We start from the raw sequence: 17882 nt of genomic DNA on the forward strand, positions 1-17882 counted from the left end.
AAATGTGGACTGATATGTCAGTGCTGTGATCTATACCAGCACAGAGAAATCAACACTTTATTTACCTGTGGTGTCTCATGAGGTCTGATTCAGCAATTGTGGTAACCTCCCAATGGAAGCAATCACAGAAAGAGGAGGGATGTTATTGTTTCCTCTGTGATTCCATGCAGAGCAGAAGAAACTCTGAAGATTTTTTTTTTCTGAGACACTGAACAATGAAAGAATACCTGCTAGTGTCTGCTGATTTTTATAGGGCAGATGAAAGTAAAAACATACCCTGAGGCAGGGAATATGGCAGTCTTTTACCAAAAGGTAATCTAGAAAAATATTTTAATGTCCTAATCTAAATCAGTGACCTTAAATGGTAATGGCTTTTGGAGTGAGTGATTTTGGATAAGTGTAGTTTCACCCACACTGGAGTTGTGTTCAGACCCACAAATAGCCAAGTTATGCATTTTCTTAATTTTTTAAAACACTACAAATGTGTTCAGAGCAAAAGGAGGATCAGAGATAACATTTATCTGTCCCCTGGTGAGGTCAGCTGCCTCCCAAACAGAGCTGAGGAGCTGCTGCAAGATTCTATAGCATGAAAAGTACAAAACCTGATGCGGTTCCCCCTCCATGCTGCAGCTGTTTGTAAAATCTCCCTCCACTTGGTCTCATATTAATTAGATATCTTCCTTAAGCCAGAACCATGATTAAAATGACATTTATTACATTTAAATTACGTTTATTACATGAAATTACATTAATTACATTTAAAATTACAATTATTTTCATACAGTGGAAATAATGGGACTTTAGCATCTAGGAGAGGTGGAATCACAGAACTTATTTGGCTGTTAGGGCATAGTTTGATTTATTTTGCAAATATGTAAGAATCTAGTGACATTTGACATACCTTATGGTGTGCTGCTGAATTCTAACTTCTGGCCAAAGCCACATGTGCATGCTCAGGAATGTAAGGGAACCTCATAAAAAAGACAACTTTAAAATAATGTCAGTGCATGGAGAAGGGAGTAGTGTTAGTTCTTACCTCATTTCTGTTAGGCTGATGAGGGTCCAACTACCATGGACCAGTTTTGGGTTCCCCGGTATTTACATAATTTTAATTTATATAATTTTATTTATATAATTTTAATTTATATAGTTTTATTATTTATGTAATTATAATTTATATTATATATGTGTATATATATTTATAATTCAAGGAAAATGTGGATTAACTAGAGAGGTGCTTACCAAGGCCTGCTAGGATGTGAAGATATGACTCAGGGTACATGAACCATGAAAAGAAGTTATTGGGTTTGTTAAATATGGGGTATTGGAGGCTGTGACAAGCTATAAAAAGGGATAAAAACAATGCTTTGCAACTCAGTAGCTGCTATTTAGGCCATTGGATGTGAGGTCAGAGTGCTTAAACAGCTTCCCTGAGAGATTTTAGTACCTCTGACATTTTCAGCTCTCAGCTAGACCAAGGCACTTCTGATGTAACAGAGACGTGGGCAGAGTTATGCTATAAAATTATAAATTATAAATATATATTAACATCTGGAGTACTGCATCCAGGAGTGACATGGATCATCTGCAGAGCATCCATTCCCTGGATAGGATTGAACATATTGCTCAATCTGTGGGTACCAGATTCACTTCCCTAAACATCAATTTCTGTTGCAGTTTGTCATGCCACAGAGTTTTCCATTTGACATCCAGATCAAAGAATGATACAAAAACTCGGGTTGGAAAGGCAGAACTTTAATTACAGAATATTTTAACTCGCTCTGCTGTCACAAACATATTTCAGAGTTTCAGGGACTTGTCAGGTCGAGCTTTGCAAAGCTCAAAGGACAGAGATTTCTTGACCTATTTGGGACTGTGTTGTGGTGCTTCACCACTCTATCTTATCTGAATTTAATTTTGTTGGAACAAGTTCCTGTTGCTTTTGTCTTTTCAGGCATGCCCACTTAAGAATTGCCTCTATCTCCTCTGTAATCCTCTTCACGTGGTGGCAGACTGCAGCTAAAAACCTCCTCAACATTCTCTTTTCTAATAAACTGCTCCCATCTGTCTCTCTCTGTGTGCTCCCACCCTTCTGTCATTTGGTAACTCTCTGCTGGAATTTCCATTTTTGTCTTTCTTCTAGTGGGAAGTTTCAGACTGGACATAGTACTGTTGATTTAGTCCTGGGTAACAAACAGAGCCCAGGATCATTTACCATCAGGCTGATGATGCAAGATTTTGTGTCTGTGTGTTAAATTACCCTCAAATTCTTCCTGACCCTCTCCTTTGAATGTTCCTTGGGGAAAGATCTGTGCTTAGACAACTGATTCTTCTCTTAGTGCTTATATCTCCTTATGTGATGTTGAAGGACCACAGGAAAAAATTTAAAAATCAGGAGGTTGATTTAGCATTTAAAATGGAAATGAAACTGTGCAAATTAACCCTCTTCCCCAAAAGTAAAGGTTTATTTTCTGAATCTGAGCTACTTCCCAAAGTTATATTTGAAGTTAATGAAGAAGAAACTTCTCAGTGGAGTTTCATGGTCTCCTATCACAGCTATCTAAAATGACTGAAGTTCCCATCCTCATTCCTGTGAAGAAAGCTGACATAACTATTTCTTTGGTGCCTCAAGTTCTTGAATCCTAGTTTCATGTTAAGTTGAATCAAGGTCAGAATGCAATTTTGTTCTTTGATGCATACCAACAAAATACATTCAGAGAGGACAATTATGGTTATTGCCTTTTCCACTCCTCGGAAATGATGTGTGATGTGTTCAGTTAGAAAAACCTTTTACATTCACATAGATTCAGAGATTTTAGCTGAACATGCAGATTGACTCCAATAACCAATAACTGGAGAACCCCAATAACCCTTTCTGTCAAAGTAAAAATCTTATTAGGTTTCCATAGAATTCAGACACATTCAGTTGGAAGATCATCTCCCAAGAATTCATTAGTGATCAGAGGCAGAAACTCTGGAGAGAGCAGTCCTGCTACATAAGACCTTCAGCAAAGTGTCCTTCACCTCCTGGTTCCTCAGGCAGTAAATGCATGGGTTTAGCATCGGGGTGACAATGGTATAAATGATGGAAACCAGCTTGTTGAGATCCCTGGAGTCTGCACGCCTGGGCCGAGCATATATGAAGAGAGTTGCTGAGAAGAAAATGATGACCACAGCCAGGTGAGAAGCACATGTGGAGAAGGCTTTCTTCCTGTTCTGAGCCTTGGGGATGAGCAAAACAGTCCTGATTATGCAGGTGTAAGAAACAATGATGACAGAGAGGGGGATCAACAAAGTGAACAAGGCCGAGATGAAATCCACCATCTCAGCAAGGCGCCGCTGGGCGCACGAGAGGTTGAGCAGCGGGCTGATGTCACAGAAGAAGTGGTTGATGACCCCGGGCCCACAGAAGGAGAGCTGGGAGATGAAGGAGACCTTGAGCACAGCTATGAGGAAGCCAAGCGGCCAGGAGGCCGTGGCCAGCTGCAGGCAGGCCCTGTGGCCCATGGCCAGGGCGTAGTGCAGCGGGGCGCAGATGGCCACGTAGCGGTCGTAGGCCATGGCCGCCAGCAGGACACACTCAGTGCACACCAGGGCGATGAAAAAGTACAGCTGGGCCATGCAGCTTGTGAGGGAGATGCTCTTGTTCCTCACCACCAAGGTGAGCAGCAGCTTGGGAACGGTGACTGAGATGTAGCAGGCCTCAAGGAAAGCGAGGTGGCCCAGGAAGAAGTACATGGGCTTGTGGAGCTGGGGGTGGGTGATGATCAAGGTGATGATGACCATGTTCTCGGTGACAGTCAGCAAATACACAGCCAGGAAAATGACAAACAGCACAGCCTGCAGCTCTCTGCTGGTGGGGAATGCCAGGAGGATGAACTCATGGACGTGGGTGTCATTTTCTTGTGCCATGATGACCTTGAAGGCCTGGAATGTTGTGGTATTCACATTTTCTAAGACATCCCTTTGATCAGCATTTTTCTCCTGAGAAGCTGCAGAGAAAAAGGAGAACAATTATTATTTCATTTGCTTCTCCTGTGTTTCTCTCATCTGGAATGTGTTTGGAAATTGTTTACCCACAGGTGATTGTTTCATTGGATTCTGGTGTGAGTTGTTTTCACTCATTGGCCAATCAGTGCCAAACTGTGCCGAGACTCTAAAAAGAATGATGAGTTTTCATTATTATCTTTTTAGCATTTGGTAATATAGTATAATATAATGTAATGTAATGTAATGTAATGTAATGTAATGTAATATAATATCCTTTTAAAAACATGGAGTCAGATTCATCATTCCTCCCTGCCATGAAAATCCCTGCAAATACAATAGAATGTATGAGGAGCAAAAAGGAAAGAAATAAGGGAACATTTTGTATTATCTCCCCCAAGCATCCTCTTCATGCCTGACTTTCAAATATACAGTTTAACTAGAGATTCCACACCAGTTATTTAATTGACATTCCTTATTATTTAACCATTCCTTATTATTTAACTTCTGAATTATTTTTGTGGCCTACAGCAGGATTGGTGATTGGAATCTTGGCTCCAAGAAAATAGTTAGGCTTCACTGATTTCTTCACAGACCTTATCTTAACTTAAAACACAGTCAGAGGGGAAGAGACAACATTATTAAATGCGTGTTTGATCTTTTGCATTAATTGATAGAATTAATCTTAATTTTTCACAAAATACCTGAAGTATGATGTTTATGCCTCTTATTTTCACTTCTTAGGGAAGATTTCAAACAACATTTTTTTTACATATTCCTGCACATTCCTATCCAATACTCAACTGACTTTCTAGAATGATGTTCAGTATTTGTTATTCACAAAATATTTTCTATAGAAGACATTAAGAGAAAAAAAATCCATTAATGTTCTGAAGAAAAAGAAATATGTATTTTTGTGATATCATTATTTGAGTTTCAAAATATTTATTTCAAATTAAATTTTTCTCTTGCATATAGATAGTCTCTGTAGAATCAATCTGATTACATAACTTACATATTTCATAATAAATACATCACTGCTTCCAGATAATAAAGTGACAAAATACTAAATACAAATTCATTTGTAAGGATGGCTTTCACATCTCCCAGCGTTCCATGAGATTTAAGCTGTGGTAAATACGGACAGGAAAGGCAGGTAACTCATTTTTCAATGTAGCCAGTAGAAATTCAAGCAGAACAAGGAAAAAACCTCGTTTAAGTGTTTTAGCAGGCTATAGAATACAAACCATAATTGAGAAGTGCCTGAACCAAAAGGATATTAAAAAAAGAAAAATTATAGTTCCCCATTCTATTATTGACTTTAAAAATTCCAGATCTACTTTAAAGTACCTTAGAATATTGACTGGCACTACTTTAATTTTAAATTAAAAGAATTGAAAGTGTCAGAATTGACTGACTCTACTTTTAATTTTAAAAGGGTGATTAACTGGAGCATTTCAGATACCTTCCTCAACTAACAGATCACTCTCAGGTGGCACAGAAAGCCAACTTCCATGTTTCAAGAATGAAGCTTTTCAATGTAAAAATAATGGTGAATGTTTTTTACATTCTAGTCCACTGAAAGTAGAATAAAAATGCCTTTTTACCACATAAACATGCCCAGAAGCACTGCTATTGCATAGAAAACACAGAGAGAGAGTGAGGGAAAGGTTATATTTGACTTATACTCTCAACAGAGGTCGTAAGACTTTTAAAAGCACATCAAGTACAATTAGAAATTTCCATATTTCTAGTCTTTTAATCTGTCAAATCCAAATCTGCTTTCCTTTCCAAGCAATCCCTTTCTCTTCTTTCTCACACTTTGAGAAAAATGTCCATGTTTCTCTTGAAAAGTGCTCACAGCATCACAGAATCAAAAAACCATAGAATCACAAAATCACAGTATCCCAGAATCACAAAATCACAGAATCACAAAATCACAGAATGCCAAAATCACAAAATCACAGAATCCCAGACTGGTTTGTGTTGGGAGAATTTTAAAGCCCATCCCAACCCACCCCTGCCATGGCAGGGACACCTTCCACTGTCCCAGGCTGCTCCCAGCCCTGTCCAACCTGGATTCGGGCACTTCCAGGGATGCAGGGGCACCCTCCCCACCATCCCAGAGAAGAATTTCTTTCCAATATCTAATCTAAACTTATTCCTTTTCAGTTCAAAGCCATTCTCCCTTGTCCTGCTCCAATTCTCGATAAAAACTGGGAATGCCATTTCCAGGACACTCACAACTTATGTTGGAATTTTCAGAGCTCAGGTGAGATCAGATGAGAAGAAACAGCTCTAACAAACCTACAGAAAAATAAATTAAAAGCTTTTTGTCTAACGAGAGATCATATCTATGCTTGTCTCTCTTCTACTAAGCTAAACCTTACCCCTGTGCTGTTCTGTCTCTCTCCAGTGGCTGGAAGCTGCTTTGTTGGTGGCTGCTTTGTTAAAAGCTGTGAGCACAAACAGTTCCTGCAGGCTTTTGTCACTTCAGCTGAGCAGGAGATTTCCCAGGATGCTAAAATATCTCCCAGTACATTATCCTTCAAAGCCCAAGAGAGCTGGGAACAGAATTAGAGGGAATAATTTCCCCTCTTTTTTCTAAACCTCATGGAAAGCGTTGCTCTGCTGCTGTTGGTTGTTTGCTTGTTAATTTTTTTATGTGCTAACTATTGTAGCACATTCATACTTTTTTTCTTCCTTCTCCCAAGTCACTGTGTCTGTGTGACAAAGCATCAGAGCAGAACTCAGGATACTTGTACTTTGCTGGTGGCTCATGATGGGTAAAACTCTTCACTTATCAATGCTTTAGTTTCTCTGTCCATTAAATTGTGGAAGAGGTTTTACAGTGACTTCTGTGAGCCAGAGAGGAGTTTGAGAAGAGGATCCATGTTTACCCCTAAAAGAATTTTCTACCAAGGTTGCTGGCACAGAAACCAAGAAAGAAAGAAGGAGAATAAGAGAAACTTCAACTACATATTCCAATGAGCACTTTGTCTCTGGTGACAATGAGTAAAGTGTGAACTTATGAGTTTTGTAAGAATGTATAAAAAGCATGCAGGCCATAATAAGAACAGTTTGAAGCCTTCTGAAAATGGAGTGTGTTGCTTTTTGTTGTCTCCATCTCAACCAGGACATTAAATAATTATTGCACTGGTCTTTAATATTACTTGAGGTTCCACAGAGACAGCAGTACCCAAGGATTAAGTATCAATAATATTTTTAGGTGTGAAAGACACCATTAAGAGGGGAAATCCAACTCACTGCACGTGACTCCAACTTAGAGTGAGATACAGCCCAGAGAGAAGACACCCAAACATTCAATACACACCCATATTCAATCAATAAAACCACTTTTCATCCCCTTAATTTGGTCTGGCTCTGTTTTTAGGTAACCCACACAGGTTGCAGTGCCAGGGAATAACTGGCTGCTGCAGGTTTCTTGTTGTTTCCCCATTACTCAGGTGTCAGCACTCCCACAAAAGGTGAGGATTGGGGTGGAGGCTCCTGCTGGCCCCGAGCCCAGGGCTGACACACACACAGGAGGATCTGGGAGCTGGTACTGGTTCAGCAGGGCTGGGAGCAGCAGAGAGCTGCAGCTGCTGGGGTGTGAGCGTTGGGAGAACCACAGGTGAGTGCTGGAACCCTGGAAAATGAGAATTTTGGATTTTCTGTGCTGCCAGGCACTGACCTCCAAGAGAACACTGCATTTGACCTGAGGCCATGGAGAAGCTTCCAAAATGGAATGATAGAACTGGGATTGTGAGTGTAGAGTTTGAATAGAAGTGTGTAATATCACAGGGTGATATCACCTTAAACTTAGAGTTTAAGGGTTTAGAATATAGTAATATATATAGAGCAAGATGGAGGTTTTAGGGTGGTGGCTGATCTTTCTTCTCCTCCTTCTTTCTTCTCCTTTCTTTTCTTTTTTCTTCTCCCCCTTCTCCTCCTTCTCTTTCACCTTCTCCTCCTTCTTCTCCTTCTTTCTCCTTCTTTCTTTTTCTCTTCCTTCTTTTTCCTCTTCTCCTCCTTCTTCTCCTTCTTTCTCCTTCTTTCTCCTTCTCTCTTCTTCTCTTTCTTCTTCTTCCCCTTCTCCTCCTTCACCTTCTCCCCCTTCTCCTCCTTCTGCTTCTTCTTCTTTTTTTTCTCCTCCTTCCCTTTTCCTCCTTCTCCTTCTTTCTTCTTCTTTTCTTCTCTTTCTTCTTCTCCCCCTTCTCCTCCTTCACCTTCTCCTCCTTCACCTTCTCCCCCTTCTCCTTTTCCTCCTTCACCTTCTTCTCCTTCTTCTTCTCCTCCTCCTCTTTCTCTTCCTTCCCTTTTTGTCCTCCTCCTTCTCCTTCTCCTCCTTCTCCTTCACCTTCTTCTCCATGGGTTTGGGTGGTTTTGTGTATTTGGATAAAAAAAATCCACATTGTGGGCCACGGGTGATTGGTTTTTGGGTTAAAAGCAGAAATAGTTGAGGCGTCATTTCTTAATTGGATAAGTTTTTTTCCCCTAAAAAGACCTTGTAGAGAGAGAGACGGGGCTATTTTGTAGCTTGCTAGTGAAATGCTGTAGAACTCATGGCTTGTAAAATTGTGATATAGATAAGAAATTAGGCTGAGAAACGGGTGACAGCAGGAGGAGATGCTGAAATCAGAGGATGGTCAATATTGACAAACAGAATGCCCCAGAGACTTTTCAGAAGGCTGGGACAAAGGAAGATGTGGCTGAACCCCAGTTGTGAACAGCCCCAGAATGGATGGAGAAGCTGAGCCAGAGAAAAGGACTGTGACTTTCAAATTAGAAAAAAAGAGAACTGAGCAGTGAGGGGCAGAGCAGGAAAATCAAGGCGGCAAAGTCAAAATGGAGAGCTAGCAAAAATAAATAAAATAAAATTAAAAAATAAAATAACAAAATATAATAGAAAAACAACAGAAAAAGGCAGGGACAGAGGGAAAGGAAGAAAGAAAGACCAAGATCAGAGAGGGCACTGGCTGGGGAAAAAAATAAAACCTGATTCAGAGAAAATCTGGTATGAGAATTATTGCTTTGAACAATTAAAAATGGTTTACTATACTATTGTAAAATGAGAGCTCACTGTGTAAATATGTAGTATGTATTATAAATACCTAGATGTCAAACTTTCTATCTAGAAAAACTAATTTTTCTCTGTATTATGTCCAGACTTGCAGTGCAAAACAAAATACTTATTCAGTATTTCATAACCAGTACTTGCTGCCTTTTTGTTTTTGTGTTTGTTTTGGGTTTTTTCCCCACTTTGCTGTCAATCCAGAGTTCACAATCTTGCTTTGCAGCACTAAGGAGATGGGAATGACAAAATTACATGGCCTGGCTATTCTAGTGACAGCAGGGATCACTGGTGCAATCTGGTGGGTGTTTAACCTTTGACAATTATTCTCAACAAGAATTTCTTTCTACTGCCCAGACTCAGACAGGTTTCTTCTAACTAATGCAGGTACAATGTAAGCTTTGAATTTACACAAATTCAAAATCTCCTTTTACATTCAAAATATGAAAATAAGCAAGGTGTGAACACTTTTAACCTTTTCTGTGAAATTCTAAAAGTCTGAATAATTATATATAATACATTATATATAAAAATATACATTTTATATATAATATTATATATCTATAAAAGATATGTTATATATTTTATATATATTTATTTATATATATATATATATATATATATAATATCGAGAATATTTCAAGTATTCTTCAATCTAAAAATGTTGTTTCGTGGTGGTTGGTTTCATGCCAACATTGAAATCTGAGCACTGATTGGTTTGACTTCAAACTCCCAAAATCTCACTTCCTTTCAAACCAGGACAGGTGTGCATTCAGTGTTCTGGAGCCTGAAATCAGAGCAGGTGGGGTTAATTCAGAGTTGGCTGGAACAATATTGAAGATCTGTTCCAGTTGTAGGAATCAGGACAAATTTTCAGCCATTCTTTCTCTGCAGCAGAGCATCAAATGCTCAAATGTGAGCACAAATGCTCACATTTTTGTTTAAATTTACACTCAGATCCCACAGAATGGCCAGAGCAAAGGGATGCTGTGAATATCTGGATTCAAGAGGCAGCTGCAGAGTTCTGGCATCAGCTGAGACCAAGTTCTGCTCAAAGCACACACATTTCCTTTGGTGCAAACAGTCTGGGGCAAATTAAATGACTCGCAGATCCTCAGAGCTGATTGATCTTCAGATAACTTTAGGCTAAACTCCTGTGTGAAAAACACCAATCACTTTTTAATAAAATTTTAAAAATTTAATAGTAATAAAATGGTTATAAAAATAGTAATATAACTGGAGTAATGAAAATTTTGACAATTTGGATTAGGACAATACGAGACAAAAAAACCCCCAAAGAGTTACAGACATCTGGGTGCCTCTTTCTGGGCAAAATAAGCCCAAAAAAGGACCCATATGAACAGAGGATTACCCCTTAAAAGCAACAGCCTGTTGCATATTCATACACCTCATACATGATGCGTAAATTCCATTCAAACACAGGATTCTGTCTGGTCAGTGTCAGCTTCTTCCTCTGAATCCTAACAGCGTCTTCAGGGCGGAGCGAGGTGGGAAGAAGTTCATTTCCTCTGATAAGGGAGCAATAAATTCTCTTTCTCTGAAAGATTCAGGTGTCCTGTGGCTGCTGAGTCCTCTCTTTAAAAAGTCTCTTACATGGCACAGTTTCTATTTTAACATTATGTTATAACCTAAAACTCTATTTAACACACTACTTAAGAAAATTAATACAGCATCACTTTCTGACATAACACATATAATATTCATTTTAATATTTTCCAAAAGCCAATCATAAAATACACATTTTTTGCATCCTGTCTTGAAACAGCTGAGATTTGCAAATCCTCATCACCATACTGACCCCACAAATGTTCTGTTAGATTTGTTTTATAGTTTCAGTCACAATGGAAGTGGGTGAGAGGTTGATTTTGGTTTTATCATTGACTCATTGCCTTCTTATCCTGTCCAAGGTACCACTACCCTTTCTCCCCAGCCAGAGCTCAGGAACACAAAGCCTCCCCTGGAGATGATTCAGTCCTGTAAGTTCATTCTGCAAAATGAAAAAGTAATAAAAGAGGTATGGACATACAGGAGAGCGTCACGGACATATTTTATGAAAAATCCTTCTGTTAGGATGTTTTCTCCTGACAAGCTGAGAGGCCTCAGAAGTGAAATGTGAACAATGGTTATCTGCTGCTGTGGAATGCAACAGGTGCATCTGTGATTGGTCTCATGTGGTTGTTTTTAATTAATGGCCAATCACAGTCAGCTGGCTCAGACTCTCTGGTCAGTCACAAGATTTTATTATGATTCCATTTCTTTCCTTTCAAGCCTTCTGATTAAATCCTTTCTTCTATTCATTAAGTATCGTTCTAATATATAATTTTCTTTTAATATAATATATATAATAAAATAATAAATCAAGCCTTCTGAAACATGGGGTCAAGATTCTCATCTCTTCCCTCATCCTGGTACCCCTGCAAACACCACCACAGGAATGAGTTTACCAAAGGATCAGTCCAGGCCGTGAGGACAACACTCACCTAAAAGACTCCTTTTTAGGCACCAGATCCATGCCCTGGAAGTGCAAATTTCCATTTTGATATGAGCCACCCTGCAGGGTCACATTGTATATGAACTCATGTAAATAAAAAAATAGTGTTTGTGGTGGAGTCTGGATGCTCACTGACATTGAACCACACAAAGATCTCTTGCGGCGCTCATCTCTCATAAAAAAAAAAAAAATCTGGAACTTCTGTGCCACAATTCATTTATGTACCCTTTATTTCTCCCTGTATAATATTTCCAATATTTTTTTTTTATTTTCATTTGCAGAAAAATAGATGAAACATCTCTGATGCTTCCATGGTAAGTGCACCTGCTCTGGCACAATGGAATATCATGACCATGAAATCCCATTGATGTCAGAAACACAGAGTGGCACTGACAGGATAGCCGAGAGCCAGACCGAATGAAACAGAAGCCTGACTAGAAAATCAACTCTTCCATAAACCATCAAAAATGCATAGATGAAGAATCTGTAATTTGTTACTTTCAGAAAGGAAACCAGGTAATGATGATGAAAGTTGAAAATATTTTGGTTTAATTTTATCTTAATTCAGTTTTTTGCATCCTCTGTCACAACTCAGAAGCCAAAAAATCAAAATACTATTTTTTGTGATGGCAGTCACCATCATACCTGATGTGTAAACACCTATGGAATTAACATTTTTGGTCACTGGGATAAATTATTTTCTGGAATTGCCTATTCAGAAATCTGTGCTGCAATCAGAAACCTATGCTGTGATTTCAAAGTGAGACTGGAATGATTAATTCAGTGTTACATCTGTGTTTGTTTTGATGAATTTCCTGGGCCATCTCAAGCCTGCCTTCATTCCCAACCCCTTGCAGGAGGAGGGATGTGCTGGTGCTGACACCATGGCTGGCTCCAATTGTCTGGGAAGGCACGTTCAGCAGAGACATCCTGGATGCTCAATATCTGCAGAAGAACCTGGTCACTGGAGTGGTCACTTTTGCTGTTGAAAACTACTGGTTTGTCCTTTGTTTCTTGTCAAATAGTTAAACCTCTCTGCAGTACTGCTGGTGGAGCATGATTGTATCTGCAAGGGGTGAAGGAAGGAATGATGAATCTGACTACAGGTTCTCAGAAGGCTAATTTATTATTATTTTTATTTTATTTTATTTTATTTTATTTTATATACTTTAACTATCATATATAATTATTAATTTTATATATAATTAATTATTATATATTATCTTAAAAATACTATACTATACCAAAGGATACAGAAAGGATACTTACTGAATGCTAAAAAGATAGCAATGAAAATTATATATATTCTATATATAAATTATACATATATGATTACATATATTATTATATATATAATTACATATACTATGTATATCTTATATAAAAATAACAATATATAATTTATATAAAAATAATAATATATAATGTTATATAAAAATTACATATAATAATTAATTATATGTAGAATTAATTTTTATATATTATATTATAAATACTATACTATACTAAAGGATACAGAATGGATTCTTACTGAATGCTAAAAAAAAAATAATAATGAAAACTCCTGACTCTTTCCAGAGTCTCCACAGAGCTTGGCCCCAACTGGCCAAAGAGTGAAAACAGCTCACAGCAGAGTAATATTTTCCTCTTTGAGCCAGGTCTCATAAGCTCTTGGAGATTTATATCACACCCAAGATAGCTCAGCTAGCTTAGAAGGCATAAAATCAGCAGGATGGCTTCTGTGGTAGTGTTGGAAACAAAAAGGTATAATAAAAGGCAAAATAACAAAACTCTTTGCAGAGAAAAACCCAGCAGCTGTGTTAAATAAAGGACACTAACATCATAAAAAGGAGCAATAGATAGAAAAAGAGAAAGAAAATGAATTTGAAAAGCTGTCACTCCTCAGCAGAAGGAGCCTCTCCCTTCTCTTCCTTTCCATGTCTCTTAGCTATGTCCAGTTCATCGAAGGGTTCATGAGCTCTGCCAACAAATACTTCCTTGCTGGGCACCCCGTGAACTTCTACCTGTTCACAGACTGTCCCGAGAAGGTCTCCCACCTTCAGATGGCCCCTGAGAACCACCTGTTTGTCATCCCTGTCCAGCATGACCCCAGGTGGCAGGACATCTCCAGGAGCCGCATGGACATCCTCAGCTCCTACACCAGAGCCAGTTCCAGCACGAGGTGGATTATCTGTACTCCGTGGATATCAATGTCCAGCTCCTGGCACACATTGGCGTGGAGATCATCGATGCCTTGGTGGCCACCATCAGCTCCTGGCAGGTCACCCCACAGCAGGAGGACAAAGCCTCTGAGAAACACTCTGAGTCACAACCTGCCGTCCCTGAGGGACAAGGGGACTTCCACTACACTGCCAGCTTCTATGGGGGCAGCGTGGCTGAGGTGTACAAGCTGAGCAGAGCCTGCTCTGCAGGGCTGCTGCAGGACAGAGAAAATGGCATTGAGGGTCCCTGGCACCACGAGAGCCACCTCAACAGGTACCTCCTGCAGCACAAACCCACCCGGCTGCTGTCCCCAGAGTACTACTGGGACACAGAGCTGAGCTCCAGCAGCGTCCTGGTGAAGAGGACGTGCCCTGTGCACCAGCACAGCCAGAGGCAAGCTCCTCAAACAAAGAGTGTGAGGCCTTTCTTCTTCTCTGTCTGAAGTTTCCCTCATCTGCTCTTGGGAAGGATGAAAGTTTGACAAGAAAGTCTCACAGATATGTGTGCTTAGCACAAAGTTTTTTAAATGTAGAGTCTGATGAAGGAATAGAGATGGAAGCAAGTTTTGGTATAGAAGAAAAGAATTGCTGAGCCAGTCTTACTGGATAACCAAGGAGGCAAAGGGTGTGTTAGTTAGAAGGGGTTTTTATGGCTTAGAGCAAAGGATAAACCCATCTCAAACAAGAAAATGTTTTTACCAAGCACAAAGATAGACAGGCAAACAAGTCAGCGAAGTTGCAAGTAGAAAAAAGGTCTCAGAATTTTCCACTGCAGGAAAACTGAAAAACAACTTCCAGCTTAAATTGTAATGTATTAACGTTGAGTGATTGGAGAACAGTAACATGAATATGGTAATTACAGTAGTTATGATAGGCTAGAGATAAAAGTTAAGGTATAGATTGGTTCTACTGTATGAAGATGCTCAGCAAAGAGAAGTATAGAATGCAATGTAACTAAAAGAAAAATATATAATGCATTGGAACCAAAAGAAAAGTATAGAATGCATTGGAACCTAAACTAAGGGTCTCTGGAGCTGACAGCTGTAGGCACAGCTCTGTTGCCCATGACCCTGGACTGCTGTAACCTCTTGGATGGAATAAACTGCATTTTGTATACAATAAACTGCATTTTGTATACAACAAACTGTATTTTGAAGAGCCACCCGGAGTCCCACATCCCTCATTTCAGCTCTTAAAATCTGCCTCATGATCATCATGAAAGGGACACAGATTGGGGACCACCAAAGAAAAAGGATCCTTGTGTGACATTCTGGCCCTGCTGGAGAAAGTTGCTTGCCAAGGACCCCAAGGCCTGAGCACATTGCTGAGCTGTTGTTCACAGGTGTGTTTGCTGCATGCTACACTGAACCTGGTGAAAAGATTTATGGGGGAGGCATTTTAATGGTGGTATGTGCCTTATTGCAATTTCATTCCTTAAGAATACAGATTTGAAAACAGAACAAGGAGACAACATCGTGCTCAAACCTGGTTTGTCCAAAACTGGGCAGTAAAAGGTTACTGAAAGAGGGCCAGACAAGAGGAATCTGTGTGATTTGATGAGTTTTCAGATAAAGATTGGTGTGAACATTCAGCTGAAGCATTCTGGGGAATTGAGTTAGTTGGTCACTAATTTACTTAACTAGCTACTTAGGCAAAAGTAATCAAATAATTTTAGATCAATGGAAAAGGACACAGATTTAGATGTAAGACTCAGAAAAAGTCAATTCTGGTATGAACCAGCCCTTTTGAATCACTTCAGAGAGCACAGATGATGTTGGTCCCATGAAATCAGAGTGCTGAATTAGGTGAGATGGCCTTTGAGCCAGGACTGTGGGAAAGACAGCCAAGAGCTGTGGAAGAACATAGCCTTTGAGTCGAGGAGCTGTGACAGCCAAGAGCTGTGAAGAATACGGCCTTTGAGCAAAGAGCTGTGTGTGTGTTGTACGAGGCCTTTGAGTCTCGGGGTAAAATATGGATTGTGGGAAATGTATGTCTTGTACTTAAATATCTGTATCATATTTGAACATCTGTCAGTAAAAGAAAAAGGGGGAAATGTAGGAGGAGTCCTTGTAAGGCATATGTATTGTATAAGTGGCTGTGTGTTATGGTTTAGGCCTGACAAAGCCAGAGCCCCCATAAATATACCTTTTACCTGATATCTGCTGTGAGATGTGGCCAGGAAATAAGCAAAGCAGGCTCCAACTTAAACATAAAGAGAAGTTTATTAACTAAACTGCACACACAATTACTAGACTACAGACACAATTACTAAACTACACACACAAAGAGAATGAAAACTACACAGAAACACTTCCTTATCCTCCTCCCACCCAATTCCCAAACACATTTACATTTCCAAAAAATTATCCACACTCGGTCTGGCACCACCCTTTAGAAAAAAAAATCAAATCTTCAGCTCATAAGGGATAGACGGAGTCCTTCCTTGTGCCACGGACTTCTTGTCACAATCAGCAATCCGCCCGGTATCTTGCTATCTCGTGACATCTCCTTTCCATGCCAAGGTGCTCTCACCACCAGGCATGGGATGGGGCAGGGGCCTGCCTTCAGGGCCTTTTAAGAATGCCTCGTCTCATTCCAAGCAGAGCACAGTCACATCCCTGGGACCTTTGTCCCCCCCATGTCTTCTATACCCCCTGGGGCCGAGGGGTCTCAAAACCAAACTCTCTTGACGCCGAGCCTCCGCTTCCCCCTGCAATACAGCCTCTGCATCACCAGGAAAGAGTCCATGGATATACAACAAAAAAGAGTCCAGCAAAAACTGCCACTCCATCTTCCTCCATTCCTTCAACATCTCTCTTCTCCCTTTGCCAGACCCCCCTTACTGGCCTGGTTTCTTCCTTCATCTTCCACTCCTATCCCTTTCCCAGGAAAGGCAATGTTCTGCAAAGCCTTCATTCTCCACAAGGGTTAAAAGCTCTCCCAGGCGGCCGGACTGCCCGCTGCCCCCCCCTTTTCTCCTCCCAGCCGTGCTGCCTGCCGGCACATGATATCAAGTTTCAAGATATACAGTTCGAGCACGGGCTGCATTCTCTCCATCCCAAATGGGGCGGGGGGGGGAATAAACTGGTCGCTCAAGGGTCTGCCACCCTTCCTCCGAACCCGGGCCTACCGTAGATGGGCCACGTGGCTTTCCCCTCCCACAGCCCAGCCAGCAACTGGGCCGGGGGAGAGACTTCTTCACGCCGGAAATCCCTAGAGGGCTCTGAGGGACAAGAGCCCTGCTTTTAACCCCTTGGGTTCGTAGTCTCAAGAGGCGGATCCAAATGCTGCACTGGTCAAACTAGGTGCTCATCTTAAATTCCAACCACCCATTGGTAACCACAGCAAAACAACATATCCCAGATGTCCCATTTCCGGTCAAACCACGACACTGTGCCCCAGTCCTAGTTATTCTAAATGAGCTACAGCTGTGGAGTCCTTAGTTGGGCAGCAGCTGTGACTCATTTAGAATAACTAGGACTGGGGCACAGCCACTTATACAATACATATGCTTTACAAGGATTCCTGCTACACAAAAACCCACCTGAAACCCCATTTAAAACCGGGGGCAACGCCCCTGACCTGTCCCAGGGCTCGGCAGGAGGTTTGTCCCTGGGAGACGCCCCTGTCCGGCCCTGCCTCTCCCGGAGTGTCCCCGTTGTCCCGCAGGAGCTGGAGGAGCGCAGCCCGCGGGGTCCGCAGGCGCTCAAAGCCACCTATGAGAAATTCGAGCTCCACCTGCGCGGGGAGGACGCGCTGGTCAAGAACTACGGGCTGCTCTCGTGCTTCAAAAAGGACCTGCACAAGGTGGAGACCTACCTGAAGGTGATGAGGTGCCGGCGCTACGGAGAGGGGAACTGCGCCCTCTGAGCCCGCCCCGCTCCAGGGAGAAGAAACTGGAGAATAAAACCCGCTACTGCCGACACGAGTCTGGCTTTGGGGGGCACGAGTTTGGCTTTTTGTGGGGGCACAAATCTGGATTTTTGGGGGCACGAGGCTGGCTCTTGGGGGGCACAAGTATGAATTTTGGGGGACACAAGTCATGCTTTTGGGGAGCATAAATCTGGATTTTGTGGGGGTCGTGAGT

General features: G+C 40.9%; 1 protein-coding gene and 1 pseudogene across 1 annotated transcript; one reads left to right on the top strand and one right to left on the bottom strand.

Moving 5' to 3' along the window:
- Nucleotides 1–2952: 2952 nt before the first annotated feature.
- On the bottom strand, nucleotides 2953–3912 carry LOC128940098 (olfactory receptor 6B1-like). Its single transcript, XM_054281400.1, has one exon. The coding sequence runs from the start codon at nucleotides 3910–3912 to the stop codon at nucleotides 2953–2955; it is 960 nt and encodes a 319-aa protein (XP_054137375.1).
- Nucleotides 3913–9297: 5385 nt separating this feature from the next.
- Nucleotides 9298–17665, top strand: LOC128940099 (histo-blood group ABO system transferase 2-like; annotated as a pseudogene).
- The last annotated feature ends 217 nt before the right edge of the window (nucleotides 17666–17882 follow it).

This window comes from Melozone crissalis, unplaced genomic scaffold (genome assembly GCF_028551555.1).
Source record: "Melozone crissalis strain CALT ecotype California unplaced genomic scaffold, PUWL_Pcris_2 ptg000032l_1, whole genome shotgun sequence".
NCBI lineage: Eukaryota > Metazoa > Chordata > Aves > Passeriformes > Passerellidae > Melozone > Melozone crissalis.